This window comes from Echiichthys vipera, assembly GCF_963691815.1.
Source record: "Echiichthys vipera genome assembly, chromosome: 20".
NCBI lineage: Eukaryota > Metazoa > Chordata > Actinopteri > Perciformes > Trachinidae > Echiichthys > Echiichthys vipera.
In genome coordinates this window covers 26,829,869-26,846,596 of record NC_139845.1, presented here as the reverse complement: position 1 = coordinate 26,846,596, position 16,728 = coordinate 26,829,869, and the positions used below count along the sequence as shown (strand labels likewise).

The window sequence follows — 16,728 nt, the reverse complement described above, 5'->3', positions numbered from 1 at the left end:
AATGTACAAACCTATATTTCAAATATACAAATATAATTTCAAAAGAAGAAATGTTAACTAAACAACGAGGCTTCTTTTGTAGAGTGTGTGTGCTTGTATGTATGTGCAGTGTGTGTACTTGCGTGTATACATGCAGTGTGTGTGTGTTTCTGTGTGTGTGTGTGCAGTGTGTGCGTGTGTATGTGCAGTATGTGTGTGTATATTCAGTCTGTGTGTGTGTGTGTGTGTGTGTGTGTGTGTGTGTGTGTGTGCGTGCGTGCGTGCGTGCGTGCGTGCGTGCGTGCGTATGTGCTGTGTGTGTGTTGTCTGTGGATGTTTGTGTCTAGGTTTTTCCTTCATATTCTCTGTAGATTTTGTGTGTGTTGTATGTTTAAATTCAGTGTGTATGTGTGTAATTCAGTATTCCCTCCCTCTCTACATCTCCTTCTTGAAAAATATATATACCATTAAATAGTCCTGCGCCGACAAATTTAAGACCTTTGAGTTATGTATTTAAGACCAGCTTATAACATTTTTAATTCATTTAAGGAATTTTAAGGCCTTAATTTTAGATACGTGAATTTAAGACTTTTTAAGGATGTGCAGACACCCAGAACAAAGGATTAATCAATCTACTTTATCAAATCAGTGGTAAAAACAAAACATAGAACAATATGTCAAGCCAGAGTTATCCAGCTGTTAATCTGTGTAAAAATCTTGACAAAATTAATACAAACAACAGAACACGACAATTCACCTGAGGTATCCCTGCAGCAGCAGCTGCACAATCACAGCTTCAGCCTGCAGCCTAGACAGTGTGGTGGTCTGGATCATCTTCCTGCGCTTGGCTGGGCCTTTCCCCATCCACGCCTCCACCAGCTTCAGAGGAGTCAGCTTCTCATCCATTGACATTGCTATCTCCACAATTTGCACCACCTGCTTAGCATGCCCGGTAATGTCCACAGTGGTGTAGTCTGGAGGTAGGATTCAGATGATAACTAAGTCAAATTAAGAGATGGCTTTTCACAGCCCAAAAAAACATATGCTACCATATTTTATTAAAACACATCACATACACAGACACACACCTTTTGCATTGCGGCAAGTATCACACATCTGGTTGCATCCTTCGTCATCCCACACCTCATCAAAATGAACAGCCATGAGAGAGCGGCGACACCTTCACACAGTAAACATGCGACTTAATAGACATTTAAGATATGGCGCGTGGGCCGCACAGTAGCTCAACTGGTGGAGGCTGAATCCTCCCCGCAGCAGCCCAGGTTTGACATCGACCTGCTGCCCTTTGCTGCATGTCATTTCCTACCAATCTTCAACTGTACTTAAAATTAAAGGCATAAAAGCTGAAAAAAATCCTCATAAGAAATAGAAAAAACGAAATAAGTCATGGTGTGTAAGTCCTTATCTGACAAACGTTGTGAACTGTGTGTGTGCGCGTGTGTGCACACTACCTGTCAATATTCTGACAGTAGTCAACCATTTGCAGCAGCTTCTGCTGACCAACATTTTCCATCACCACCATGGTGCTGATCCTAAAGATATCAGAAAAGCCAAAGTAGATGATGCAATCTGCTTGATGGCAGTCTCGACCTGGAGATACACAGACAGAGGGATTTATGAGGTATATGTGTAGAAACACCAGAGCAGTATAGACTAGTATTCTGACCTGATAGAAGTAAAATGGTGTCTACCTGCACGCCCACTCTCTTGATAGTAGTTCTCGATGGACTTACTGATGGTGTGATGGATGACAAACCTGACGTCAGGCTTGTCAATGCCCATGCCAAATGCCACAGTGGCTACCACCACCTATAGGAAAACACAATGACACACTGTAACATGTTCAATTATAGGGTTGGGCATCTCTGGCATGAGGCCGATACGATACGCATCTCGATACACTGTCCCAAATCTGATACATTTAAGATACATATGGAGCACCTACCGATGCAATACGATACGATTCACAACTCAATCACGATGCACTGCGATTCAACAAAATCCGATTCAACAAAGTACGATTCGATGCGACACAATGCGACACGATTCACAACTCAATCATCATGCACTGCACAATTCAATGAGTTTGATTATTTATTAATCAAATAAAAGATCTCTCACAAACAAATTCTGTATAAACATTACAACATGTTCATTATTAACAAAAACAATTAAATGCAAGATGAAGCTCAGCTTAGATGTGCTTAGCACTCTTTATGCTGCAGGTCAGCAAACTCACCAGTGAGTAAAGTAAGTAAAGAAAAAAGAAAGAAAATAAATGGGGGATGCCGGGTTACTGGCGGAGGCCACGGTCACACCGTGCCGTCGTTTCAGGTGACTAATGAGGTTTGTGGTGCTCCCTGTGTGCACCGCACATTTTGCAAATTGCGTCTGACTCGACAAGTTCTCCTTTTTCTTTCTAAATTCCGTAGTATTGCCAAACTTTGGATTTATGGTTGACAGGTGAGGAGATTTTCTCGGCCTCCGCCATGTTTGTTTTGAATAGCATGCGCACGTCCATCAAAACGTCCCAGGCGCATAGTATAGTATACATCCGCGGTGCACGTTAACGTAACATAGATTCTGTTTAGTCAGAGTAAAAATGTCCAAAAATAACATCTTATTTGGTTTGTTACATGTACAAAAAAATGCAGAAACCACTCAATGATTAAAATATCGAATTTTACTGATGCAAACTTTTAATAATCGATGCATCTCGATTTTTTTTCCCAAAATTGCATCTATTCACAGCTGTTCTACCAATGCACTCGCATCTCACCTGCACGTGTCCGTGTATCGATGCGTATCGGTTAATCTCCCCATCCCTATTCAATTATGACACCAGTAAGTGTGTATTTTCAATACAAGGCAGTAGGGTTGGGCGATTGTTTCTATTTTCATATCGTCAACTTGTGGTTACTTGAGCAACAGGGCAGCGTGAATAGAAGGGGGTGGTAGAAGTGAGCAATGAAATGCCAGCATGTGTGTCCTAGTGTCAAAGAAAAATTAATGATTTTTTTTTTTTAATCCATCCATTTTCACGATTCAAGATTCAAGAAGCTTTATTTATCCCGAGGGAAATTATTCTGCAACAGTTTCAATACAAAGATGGGAAAGGGTCAGAGTAACAATAAGCTAACATAAATCAAATAAAAATAAAGCTAACATAAAATAAATCTAACAATTAACTAAATGTGACAGAGTGCAACAGACATTGTGGTTAAATGTAGGTATATACAATATACAACAATACACACCGTGCAGGTCAGCAGCATATTGAAATAAAATAAGTACAAACTAAATAAGTGATAAGGAGCGTTTGAATCCATCACCGTTGATGGAGATGGGTGTGGGGGCAGATTTCCTCCTGTGGAAATCCACCGCTAGCTCCTTAGTCTTGGTGGGGTTGAGAATCAGGTGATTAGCTGCACACCAGTCGAAAGGGTCCACAACACCCCTGCACTCCAACTCCTTCCCCTCACTGACACAGCCAACAATTGCAGAGTCATCAGCAAACTTCTGCAGGTGGCAGGACTCAGAGAGGAGCTGAAAGTCTGAGGTGTACAGGGTGAACAGAAAGGGGGAACAAACAGTTCCCTGTGGCGCCCCAGTGCTGCTGACCACAGTGTCAGACACTCCGTCCTGCAGTCTGACATACTATGGTCGACCCGTCAGGTAGTCCGTAATCCAGGTGAGGGACCACCTGTGTCGCCGTCAGCTTACTCCCCAGCAGAGCAGGCCGGATGGTATTGAACGCACTGGAGACGTCCATGAACAAGATTCTCACAGTGGTTCCCGGTCTGTCCACGTGGGCGCAGGCACGGTGGAGCAGGAAGATGATAGCGTCCTCCACACCTAGTCTCGGCTGGTAGGCAAACTGTAGAGGGTCCAGTGATGAGCTGACCAGGAGCCGGTTAAGTATGTTTTAGATTTCTAAGCATAAGATGTACTTGTTAAAGCTATGGTCTACCATTTGGAATATTGGTAATTGCAGAATTGAAATCATTTATACATAATATATAATTATAATAATATACATGATCCATGATTCCTGAGTCATTTTAGGGAGCCAGGTGATGGGTTAACAGTTGCTACTAATGTTAGCTTTGTGAGAGATCAACTTTAGACTGGCGTTCATTAAATTACATATTTTTGAAAAGTGTTTTCTTGCCGGTGCTGCCTCCATCTCCATCTTTCTGCGTTATTAGCCTTAACCATTACACTGCGTTTGAGAGGCTGGAGGATTTTTTATTTATTTCACAGAAAGAGCTGCTGACATTAAACATCTCTTTTTTTCAGAGTGTCCTGAGACAGACAGCAGCACGACTGACAACGTTTCTGACAAACAGAATGAGCAGCCAATACAAAATACATGAATAGAATAATATATATATATATATATATATATATATAAATATATAATCAAATAAGTGAAATTATTATTTTGTTGAGGACAGGACACAAAAGAACTGTTAAAAACATCGGAAAGGGAATTGAATATGGTAAAAAAAATAGTTCGTAGGAGCTCTGACCCAGCTGTTAAATCCCTCTGTTGGACTCTGAATTATTTTTGTCTATTGTAATTAAACCAAAATTCTTACAGTACACAAATGGATTTATTCACTCATTTCTCAAGGCAATGAGAATTGCCACAACAGTCCTAAGGTTGCTGAACCATTTACTGGGATAGTATCAGACCCTTTACTCTGATTATCCCTGTCACCATTAATCAAAGAACAGAGCAAATACTGGCCCAATGCTTCTAGAGCCCCCAGCATAATAAAATACCAGAAAAAATACCTGGATTCGGTTGGACATCCATTTGTGGTGAACGCGGGATTTATCGCTGGGGTCCATGTGAGCATGATAGGGATAGGCCAGGATGTCTCTCTTCTGGAGTTCAGATGACACTGATTCTGCATCCTTCTGAGAGAAAACATACACGATCCCTGTGGTACACAGATCAGGAAATATGTATGACTAATCTGTATGAATGTTCTCTATGTGAATATATACACTTCAAATGATCTATTTAGCCATATCTAAAATCACTTTCGAGATGTGAGCATATTAGGGCGCACTCACCCTTGGCCCAGATGATCCGTGCCCCGTGCTTTAGGGTTAAGACTATGAGTAGGAGTACAACTATACCGCGCTCAGGCACAGCACGCTTGCAGGCTGTGGCCTGGTTGAGAGAGGTGGGCTTTTGTAAAGCACAGAGCACAAGATCGCAACTGATGTCTATTTATATACGACAGACATTTAAAATGTGTTTGTGGTGGTCTGATGCAGAGGTGGAGTGTTTGCTGCAGATTTGGTCAGATAAAAATATTTAAAAACAGTCAGACAAAACAAAATCTCTGATGACATATAATCAAGAAGCATTCAAGATGCGGTCCGGATCATTTTATGTTATGTGAGTACAAATGCAAGTACCCTAAGTCCCAGGGCCTTAGGGTACGGACGGACAGTGTGAGTGCGCCCTTAGTCTTGTTTGTTGTAGTACCTGACAGATCCTTGTATCTGTTCTTGATCAGAGAGGCTATGTCAGTTATTGATGCAGGAGGGTTAGAATCTTTAATACGAACCTGAGAAACAAACACACTTTTAGTCTCACTACTCCATAGAAAATATAACAGTGACACTGAGTTGTTAAATTTGTCAAGTATGAGCAGTTTGTAAGCAAATGCAAGACAATGCAGGGGATTTTAAAAGGTCGGAGGTCGTGTGTTAGCAGGTGTGTGCTAAGCATGTGGTGGTGTTTTTTTGTGTCAGAAGCAAAAAGGTTTGTGTGTGTGTAAGAGAGAAAATAGCTGCCATGGTTACCACCTCATAGTAGAGATTGGTTCGGTTGAAGGATGCAGAGAGTGTGATTGGCTTGCTCACACACAGGATCTTCTCACAGTCCTTGAGGACACTGGTGGTTGCTGTGGCTGTGAGCCCAAGCAGTGGGACTTTAGGGAACTGCCTCTTCAGGATACCCAGCAGTTTATAATCTACACACACACAAAACCTAGAAATTTATCTGAAGGAGATTGGTTAGGTTGCCTTAGAAGAACTGTACTTCCACATCCCTCCATCCATATGAAGACCTCTCACCTGGTCTGAAGTCATGTCCCCACTGACTGCAGCAGTGTACCTCATCCACAGCAATGCGGCTCAGCAAGTTTGCATTATAGGCTTTCTCCAGGCGAGACATGAGTAGCTTGCTCTTGGCGATCTTCTCTGGAGTTACGTACACCAGCTTGAAAGGAGCATTAGGGTCCATTATTCCAGCCATGACGGTCTTTGAGTGCTCCTAAAAATGTTTCATAAATTTTGAAAAAAAAAAAAAAATTGTTTTATTAACAAACAAAACTTTTTGACAAACAAAAAAGAAAAACTTGGCAGGAAAAACCTCTACAGTCTCATCCCCAAAGCAATTTCAATCAAAAGCGACTTGGTTATTTGTCTAGGAAGTAGTTTCACCTCTCATCCAAGAGGCTTTATCAGTTCATGTACACATCTGACCAGACTGGGACTGGTCCAATTATCTGGTGTGGAGACCCAGGTATTTAACCTCTCACAAGACTGATGATGTCACTGGAACCTTTTGTGCTCCAACCGTCGTTAGATTGACAGTCGTTGGTGGGAAGTTGGTTTCCACTTTGTTTGTGCTCTATTGAGTCTTAACGACAGTCGTTGGAGTCACAGGAGGACATTTGTGAACAGTTGTTCTTTGAGGTTAGATTATTGAATCTCCTGAAGGGATGAAAGGGCAGCATTGTAAAATGGAGATAAGTGGTGTCTCAGACCTCCTCTGTTTAGTAATGGTTTCTCTACTTTTGCATAGATGGCTTCTTTTACTCCTCTTTCAAACCATCTGTCCTCTCTGTCCAGGATGTGGAATTGTTGTCCTCATAAGAGTGGGCTTTCTCCTTGAGATGTAAGTGGACAGCAGAGTCCAGGCCTGAGGAGTTAGCTCTCCTGTGTTGGGCCATGCGTTTATGCAGTGTTTGTTTTGTTTCTCCAATGTAGAGATCTTGGCATTCCTCTTTGCATTGGACAGCATAAACCAGATTGATTTTGTGGGTGTGTGGTGTTCTGTCCTTGGGATGTACTAGTCTCTGTCTGAGTCTATTACAGGGTTTGAAATACACAGGGATGCAGTGTTTGTTGAAGATTGTTGTGGAAATGGATAGATAGAACGAGCTTAGCCTTGGTTAGGTGATGTCTTTAGACCAAACAAAACATGCCTTAGACATTCCAATTCTGAACATTCTGAACTGCTCTCATCACAAACAAGCTATGTACTAGTCATATGATAAGGTTAAACAGAGGTGACACTGAACTGCGTCTGAATTGACAAAACTATGATTATGAATAACAAATATCAAAAATTCCAACAACAAGATCCTCCTGAGTGATACCCCAGCCAAAATAATGAATGCAACAAGGAATGCAAGTGGAATGCAAGTGAAACAAATGAGTGAATATGGGTGCCGATTATTACCTTGCTCGAGGACGCATTCAACATGACTGCTGACACATTGATGGAATTCAGGTACATGATCTGGTCCTCCATCAGGGACACAAGGGGAGTGACAACCAATGTAAAACCTGGCACAGACACGTAGATGTGATAACAACAGGACAGACTGAGTCAGTAAGTTCACTGTTTCCAATACATAGACCAATGTGTGACTCTGTGCCACAGAATCAACACTGAGCGCCACAAATTGATTGTTTTTTTTTCAACGTGATTTTGAGACGTAATATCATTCTGTTTATAGAGAGGGAGGGAGTGAGTGAGTGAGTGAGTGAGTGAGTGAGTGAGTGAGTGAGTGAGTGAGTGAGTGAGTGAGTGAGTGAGTGAGTGAGTGAGTGAGTGAGTGAGAGAGAGAGAGAGAGAGAGAGAGAGAGAGAGCTGCAGCCTGTGTGTGCGCACAGTTTCAGTGGTTGGTGCTGAAATCTGAGCTAGTGATGTAACGATGCTATTCACCATGTGTACGGGGAATACGAATAACCTGAGATGATCATAAGCCTCATAAACTGGATATTCATGTCCATGTAAACGCACTCATTTGTGAATGTGCAGAGATCTCAGCTTCTGAAAATATAGATGTGCTTATATTACTTAAAAAAACATGTCAACTCTAAACTACAAAAAAATACAAATTACACTGTCAGCATAAATTTGTTGATGACTGGAACGGTGAACTTCCATGGGTGCAGCATAAACAGAAGATGGTGGTGTCCTGTGCAAATACAGTATACAGTGTGCAGTACATGTTGGTTTGATGTGGTCAGGGTGTGACTAGTAAGTGAGTGTTTGCATTGAAGAGACATCACTAAAAGGTGTAATTAAATTGAGAAAATTATTTTTTTACAGGCTTTTGTTCTTATTCGGGCAAGTGAACATGACATTCAGGCAAGTAGATGATGACCTGGACTTGCCCTATGGGTAAGTGCTTTTGAAACCTTAGTGTCAATCCCTGCTTTAAAGAATAAAATTGAGCTGAATAATTACAAACAACGCTGGTTTCCCTTCCCTGCAGAACTGTAAATTTCGGAACATTTTGGCTGAATTTCATCGTGCCATCTATCATCGTCTGTTGTCAGAGTCTGTACAGGGGAGAGCAGGGCTTTAAACTCACTTTTTGGCTCATTTGGTCAATTTTTTTTAACTGGTCAAGTAATAAATTCCCTCTTTTTGTTGCATATCCATCTGTTTCAGTACTTTTCATTGAGATAACAGCATTATATAGCAATACATGCTTAGAAAAGAGTCCAAAGTATGATTTAGAAATACATTTTCACACATAATTGAATTTCAAAACATTGCAAATTGAAAACTTTAAGAGTGCAAAACTTTGCCAAAGGAAACACTCATTAATGACTCATCAGAACTACAGATGGGGCCGATCCGATCAGAACTCATCACTGTCTTCAGCACACACCCTCTGAACCCCCATCCATCCAGTCAGAAACAGGCATTTCTAACTGAGTTCTCAGTCCACAGTATCACAGCTGTGCTCAGATCACAGTCACTGCACCAAACTTTTAAAGAGCGGTGTACGTGTACGCTACATTGCTTCTGAGGGCAACTATTTTCTACAGCGGTGACGTCAGGGGAGCTACTTCAGTGCGACACACAAGAAATCACCGGTTTAGCGCTAACGTTTGCTTCTGTGATTGATTATTTTATAGCGACTACAATGTTTTGCTATATCATGCATAATTTACTGCACAAGCACGACCATCAGGACAAACATTTACCCGCCCCGTGGCATAGCCTCCTTTAAAATGAAGTCGCCAGGACAATATTCTAGTTGCATTTGGCGAGTGGCGATCGCTAGTTTACAGCCCTTGGGGAGAAGTCAGAGCCTCTGCTACTCAAAAGGTCTCTGTATGGCCCTGCACCACACATTGCAACCTGGTCTGTTGGAAACATTGAAGTTTGTATGCACTTATAGGACAAACAGAATTATGATATAAACTGCAAAAGAGGTGTGTGAGCATAAGCAGTGTAAGAACAGGTGATTAGATCCAACACTGTGTATATGTGTGTCAGTGTACCCTTGGAGCAGACTGCAGGCAGCTGATAGCAGAGACTTTTTCCTCTTCCTGTGGGCATCACCAGGTATAGATCTTTGCCTGACAAAGTCAGGTTGATGGCCCTCAGTTGTAGTGGTCTGAATGTGGTGAGATGGAATGAGTCCTTTAGGTGCTGTTCCACTTCTTTGGACCATGGAAAATCTACCAAAGATCAAAAGATGTTAACACACAAACGTACTGACTTTAATTCAGGGCTATTCAATTAATGTGGATTTGAGGACGGTTGACAGAAATTATTCAAAATGAGGGGCTGGAAAAATATGAGCATCACATTAATGGATATTGTAAAACTCTACAGGGACATAGGATTGCATATATTGTCTTTATTTTATCAATGTAAATAGTATAGGCCTCAAAGTTCAACAACTTTTTAAAAAAACATCTTTAATGAACATCCCTGTTAACCAGAGGTTTTCACTCAATTATTGGACAAAAGTACAAGTTTGAGGCTCTTGTCATTTACTTAAGTATTTTATTTACATGCTACTTTATACTTATACTCCACTACAAATCAGTGGAAATATTCTACTTTTTACTCCACTGCATTTATCTGATTACTTCAGTAACTAGTTACTTTACTTTTTCGGCTTACAAGCACGTATGAAACATTAGTTTATACATCAAAACCTGGACTGACAAAAAATGAACGAAAATGTATTTTTTACAGTTCAGTGGGAAAGTGGTGTTGAAGTTAGCGTGATTTTTCTTAAAATGCCTTCTCAACTTATCTTCTTTACACACGGTATGGCTCAGAGTAAACACAGGCTTCACAGTGACAGAAAACGTCTCTGTCTATTCTCTGGTGAACTGACAGTTTTCTGTGACAGCCTTTCTTTTGTTCAGAGTAGAAAGAGACATTGTGATGGTGATTTAACCACGAATTTATCCAGACTGAAACGATTGAGAACAACAGAGCGGAGCTTAGCGAGCTGTTTCCAAGAGGATTCAGAAACCTAAGAAGAAGAGCGTAGCGGGAGCATGCCAAGCATTGTGGCTGCACGCTGTGAGAGTTGCTCCACGTAAGCAAGGGTGCGTGGCCAGGTGCGTGGCCACAACGCTCGCAAGCTCCCGCTATGCTCTTCTTAGTGGGTTTCTGAACCCGCTAAGCTCCGCTCTAATGTTTTCAATCGTTTCAGTCTGGTTAAATCCGTGGTGGGGATTTAATAAGAGGAGAGAGGACAGCGCCCATGGATCACTGTTTCACAGAGGCTTCTGCTCAAAGGGCCAGTAAATATTCTCTTGTGTGCCGGATTCGGCCCGGGGCTGACAATTGAATCGCCCTGCTCTAATTATGTAGTCATGTGTGTAGAGTACCTGTTCCATCATAGAGCTCCATCTCCTGCAGGTTCATTACACGATCAGCTCCAGATGACTTTGAGGAACACAAGGATGAAGATGATGGCTGTGCAGCATCACAGGCATCTTCCAGCTGCTGCAGCAGTGCATTTTTACGAGTAGTCAGCTCAGTTTGCTTCTGCAGGAGCTCCGTGATCTGCAGCTCCAATGACTCCAGCTCTGCCTCCACTGAGTCAAGGTCAGCCTGCACATCTGGATAGGAACCAACACACCAGGAACACTGCTAAGATGACTCCTTAACTTGTTTTATCATATTTTTCATATTTGGGATTTGAGAACGGAATCTATGCTCGCGTTTGTGAAAAGTAATTGGTTATTGTGATTTTTTGTAATTATACAGTTGTATAATCTTACAGATGCAGCCACCTAGACTTTGGGTTCTCCAAACTGGAGGCCTTTTGGCTGTCAGCCATTTGCCTCCCTTTTGGGTGCGTGTTGGTGTGTAAGCTTGTCGTTTTAAATGTGTCTTTGAAAGGTCTAGTCTATTCTTTTTTAAGATTTGATGTTAAATTATTTTTTTCTGCACTTTGATTGGGATTGTTCTGTACTGGTACAATGACAATAAAGACAATTCATTCAACTGCTGTGTTGTCATTGGAGGATTGCTGGGATACATAGCATCCAATGACAAGGACCAGTTAAGGCAACAATATTAACCAATCACAGCACACTAGGCCATGACTAGGTAGAGCAAGGGTGGGAAAAAATACATTTGCCATTGCCAAGTGAGGGTAGATGACACAGGAAATATAAATCCTTCTTTACAAATATTGTTAAGGTTGTTCGGCTGTGATCCTCTCTCCGGGAAGTTTCTTTCTGTTTTTTCTTATTCTAAAAATCTATATCTGTAAGTTTCCTAGAAGCATTTGTAAATTGAAGTAAAAAAGTTCAACTGCTGGTTAAATACCATGAAGGCACATCTGATCAGACAAACCATATGCATAGTGGTGTTTGCCAAGTTTATTTGTGGCTCGTACAAAAGGGACATAATTGATTTGGTTGCTGTTTTTAATGTACCAACCAATGTAAGCCTGCCTCCAACCTGCAGCCCTTTGCTGCATGTCATTCCCTCTCTCTTTTTTCCCCATTTCCTGTCATCGGTCCATCCCCTATATGTTACCCTTTTAAATCCATACACAAGCCTGACTCAGAAGGTAGAAGTTCAAGATTTTCTAAATAAAGTTGAACGCAGCATAACCGACAGTGACAAGCTCCACCAGCAGACCAACCACAGCAGCACATTTGCATTTAGAGAGGGAATGTCTCCACAGACACGGATATTGGAATACTCAGCAAAAAGGCAAGAAGTGCATTCATTGTGTCACATGATCAATCAACATTGTTTTAACTCACTCTGTGATGGATAGGAACTTCAAATAAAAATGACGAGATGAAAATAATACAGATTATATGTTTAAAAGACAATAACATGAGGCAACGCACAAGTTGACCTTCATGGGCATTAGTTCTTTGAAGTGGGCCTGGTGTGTCCATGCTTTTAGAGCTGAGGCAGGACATTGTCATCAGTTCCAATGAGATCAACCTCCTTTAATGTAACAACTGAAGAATTATCAGAGAGGGACTGTATGATTGTTTGTCTAAGCACTGATGCACTGTTTTGTCTATAATAAGGTTTGGGCATTTTTAATGCAAATAAAAAGTACATAGTCCAGTTACTAAATACCTCAACTGTTTGTTTCTTTTCTTGGGAAGAACAGACCTACCATTGGTTGTGCCACCACCATCCATATTTCTCTGACGGATTTGCTCAGAAAGAAGTCAATCTTGTCAGAGTTGTTGATATGATTCCCTGTAAGACAGAAAGGTATGTTCAGTGACATATAAGTACTGTTTCCTTTAAAAAAAAAGATCACCTTCAAATCAATGCATTGTCACTGTGTTGAAGAATTATCTTGTACCCCTTACTTATTTTGTTATATGTAAAGAGGTTACATACTCTGTCTGGCCCAGATGCTGTCTGTGGGTGGACACTGAGGTACTATGCCAACCAGCTCAGTGAAGGTTTCTCTACACTCTTTCAAATTTGTGTCAATCACTGTCAGCTTCCTTCAATTTGGAAAAGCTCAACAATAATTCCAGTTCCCAAAACAAAAAATCCTGAGCAAGTAACTGAGTTTAGGCCTGTTGCTCTTACATCACTTATTATGAAAATCTTTGAGAAAATCATGAAACATTTGATTGTCTCTTTAGTGCAGGGGTATCCAACTAAAACACAGAGAGGTCCAGCCAGAGAAAATTTATTCAAGTAAAGGTCCGGAACATCATGTCTAATATGCGTTAGTGTGTTATATGTTGAAGAAGTCGTATCAGCGTCTGCATGTTAATAACATAAAATAAACATATTATAAAACATTAACATTTTGACAATATTTGTCACTTAGTATTGAAGTGCACAGATACACAATCCCTCTCAAGAAATGCTGCATTTTAAAAAAAGAGAGAAAATAAATACAATAGCTCCTTGCCAAGGATTTTCCAGAGATTCCTGTCAAATTCATATACCGTAATAATAAATGGATTATAGATCCGGGTCCGTACAGGATTGCCTCTGAGTCCGGACTCGGACCGCAGTCCACCAGTTAGTGAACTATGCTTTAGTGTATAGCAAATTAGACTAACTGGAAAAGGGGTGGAGGATGCTAAACTCTTTATCCTTGACAAACTCTATAAGCACTTCAAATTTGAATGGTCGTGAATCATTCCCTCATTATCCCCTGAGATGGGAGAGAACTATATCAACACTTCCTGCTTTAAATTATCGTCATTTTGCATTCACCAGCCAGGCTCTGGCGAAACTAAAAGTGCTAGATCACCATTTTTCAAACCTGCAATACAGGTGTTTCTCCTTTCATTTGCCCTGAGCTCTGTTTCAAATGCTGTAGCGTCATTAAGGGGAGTCAAACATGATTTATTTATCCGTCTGAAAAATAGTTAAGAGTCTACAGTTGGTCCAAAATGCTGCAGCTTGTGTACTAACTAAAACAAATCCAAGAGAACATATTTCTCCTGTATTAGCCTCTTTGCACTGGCTACCTGTAAAATCTAGAATAAAATTTAAAATCCTTCTCCTTACCTACAAAGCTCTTATTGGTCAGGCTGCATCGTATCTTAAAGAGCTCATAGTACCATATTACCCGACTAGATCACTGCGCTCTGAGAATGCAGGGCTACTTGTCGTTCCTAGAGTCTCCAAAAGTAGAATGGGAGGCAGAGCATTCAGCTATCAAGCTCCTCTCCTGTGTAACCAACTCCCAAGTGTTATTCGGGAGGCAGACACTGTCCCCGTATTTAAGAGTAAACTTAAAACTTTCCTTTTTGATAAAGCTTACAGCTAGGGCTTACGAGCCCTTAGCTTTGTTGTTATTTTTAAGCTGGTTTTGTCATGCTTAATGATGCTGCTATAAAGCCTAGTCTGCCAGGGGATAATCCTGTTGCGATAATCTGATCTTTTATCCTGTCTGTATGTATCATTCATATCTCATCAATGCAAGTTACTAATTCAACTTCATATGTTCCATCATAATTATTATCATTGTCATGTTCTGTCACCCTGGCTGTGTCTGTTTCTTGCTGTTCTGTTGTATTAACTGCCATAACTTGTAAGAATTATTTACATTGCTTTAGCTATCACTATAGTCACTGTTACTTTGTGGTTGCTTGCATCTCTGGAAGTGTGTTTGTTTGTCGGTCTTGTCCCCCCTCCCTCTCCCCCCGCGCCCCAGGCCCGTTTGTACTCACACTGCCTGGGCCTCGCGCAAATGCTTCTCGCTGTCCATACGTCATCACGCTGTAACACGTCACACGTCATCGCAATGCATCTCTTTGTTTACAAATCTTTCCATAGACCTTGGAGTTTTTGTGCGTCTTGTCCGACTGTTTTTGAATATTTTCATCCGACCAAATCTGCAGTAAACACTCCACCTCCGCATCACACCAACGTGAACCTTTCGCCGCCATTGTTGTTGTTGTTAAATGTCCGCACATGGTCCGTCCTTCTAATTTCTATGTTCGAACAGGCGCACATAAATTAAGTCAGAACCGCCGTAGGCATCGTGCTCGTGCTTGTACACGTGCGCGCGCTCGTACATGTGCAAACACGCTCTACAAAAGCCCACCTCTCTCAGGCGGGCCGTGGACGGCCCGCTGGTCGCAGTTATGCGCGGAGCGGGTGCACTCACACTGGTCAAACGCACTAGGCCTTAGCTGAAAAAACAGTTTTGGCCCGGTGCGGAAGGACAGTGTGAGTGCGCCCTTAGAATGTTTTTAGCCCTACTAAGACAGCGAGAGCTGTACAGTTCTTCCAATGATCTTTTGGGCTGTGTCAACAACCCTTTGGGGGGCTTTCCGGTCAGCCACTTTGCAGCTGGCAAACCACACACACATGCAGTTTCTATGGAGCAACGATAGAATGACACCAAATGTTTCTGAGTCAGATTGTTATTCCTGAGAACTCTCAGGAAGTACAGTCTATGTTGTGCTTTCTTGATGGTGGTTGGGGTGTTAATGTTCCAAGTTAAGTCTTCCTGTATGTGCACACCGAGAAACCGGAAATCCGTTACTCTTTCCACCTGTTTCCCTCCCAATGAATAGGGGTTGAGTGTCAGTTTTAACTTTCCTCCTCAAGTCTATGACCAGCTCCATGGTCTTGTTCAGGACAAGCTTATTTTCTGAACACCACATTAGTAGCTGCTCCACCTCGTCCCAGTAAGCCGACTCATCTCCCCCAGAAATGAGCCCCACAACTGTGGTATCATGAGCAAACTTGATGATGGCGTTGCTGGCGTGTGCGGGGGTGCAGTCATGCATGTAGAGGGTGTAGAGTAGGGAGCTCAGCACACAGCCCTGAGGCGAGCCGATGTTTAGGCTAAGGGCTGTGGAGATGTGGGGGCCTACCTTCAGCCTCTGGGAGCGGTCTGACAGGAAGTCCTTGATCCAAAAGCAGACGGAGTTGGATATTCCAAATTCTAAAAGTTTGGTCATGTAATGGTAAATTTGAATATTCCTTTTTCCTTGAGAAGCCTTTCAGACAGGCAGAACAGAAGGTTTTCCCCCCCAAGATATCAGATCTCTTTTTCTTTTCTACCCATTTGTGTATTTTTAATGTCTAGACCTTGTAATTGCATTTCAAGTTTCAGAGACAGTTAACCGCTCACTGTCTCATGATGTATTCAACCCTTGTGTATTCTGAACTGTGTTGATCAGACCTGTTAATTATACGGCAGGATATCTGGGCTGGTCAACCCCACAGTAAGACAAAGGATGTAATACACATTCAAGGGGTGGGCTTTCCCTCAGGTTATTAATGTTCAAGGTTTCTTTTGCTCACTTGTCTTTCCTCATTCGAACCGCTCGCATGTCGATTGACCTTTTCTTTGCAAAGAAAATAAACTTTGTCGGCCGGCAAGAATTCGTTATTTCATTCTTCACCAAGAGCAGAAAATTTCCACGACAATTTGGTGTCAGAAGTGGGATTCCTCAGGTGATCGTCTGGGGCGGAATGCGGACAGGGATAGGCCATCCTGGAAAAGAAAAAGCTTTTCAGCCTCTAACCTCAAAATCTCTTCTGAGGGAGGACTGACCGCAGACGGCCCAGATTGTCCCTGCTGGAATCCTGCGAACAATAAGTCAGCGAAATTTATCTGGTGAGCATTGAAATATTGACATTCTAACTTCTTGTCTTTTAAAATTTGGGATTTAATTTTACATAATATTTCTAGTTTTCGTTTTATCCACAATTGCTACTGAGTCTCTGAC

The 16,728-nt window shown here is 41.7% G+C and overlaps 1 protein-coding gene across 2 annotated transcripts in view; it reads right to left on the bottom strand.

Annotated features, from left to right (window-relative positions):
• The window catches only part of recql (RecQ helicase-like), a 33,614-nt gene that overhangs the window by 2,129 nt on the left and 14,757 nt on the right, over positions 1–16,728 (bottom strand). For both annotated transcript variants that reach the window (XR_014593680.1, XM_083935609.1), the window contains exons 2-13: positions 12,678–12,763; positions 10,912–11,145; positions 9,559–9,738; positions 7,493–7,599; positions 6,100–6,298; positions 5,830–5,996; positions 5,507–5,588; positions 4,801–4,949; positions 1,692–1,809; positions 1,452–1,590; positions 1,068–1,159; positions 737–953 (exon numbers count right to left, since the gene is read on the bottom strand). Coding sequence is in view for 1 of the 2 variants with exons in the window: in XM_083935609.1 (XP_083791735.1) it covers positions 737–953; positions 1,068–1,159; positions 1,452–1,590; positions 1,692–1,809; positions 4,801–4,949; positions 5,507–5,588; positions 5,830–5,996; positions 6,100–6,298; positions 7,493–7,599; positions 9,559–9,738; positions 10,912–11,145; positions 12,678–12,702 (1,709 nt within the window). In the remaining variant the exon portion in view is untranslated. The remainder of the gene's footprint in view (positions 1–736; positions 954–1,067; positions 1,160–1,451; positions 1,591–1,691; positions 1,810–4,800; positions 4,950–5,506; positions 5,589–5,829; positions 5,997–6,099; positions 6,299–7,492; positions 7,600–9,558; positions 9,739–10,911; positions 11,146–12,677; positions 12,764–16,728) is intronic.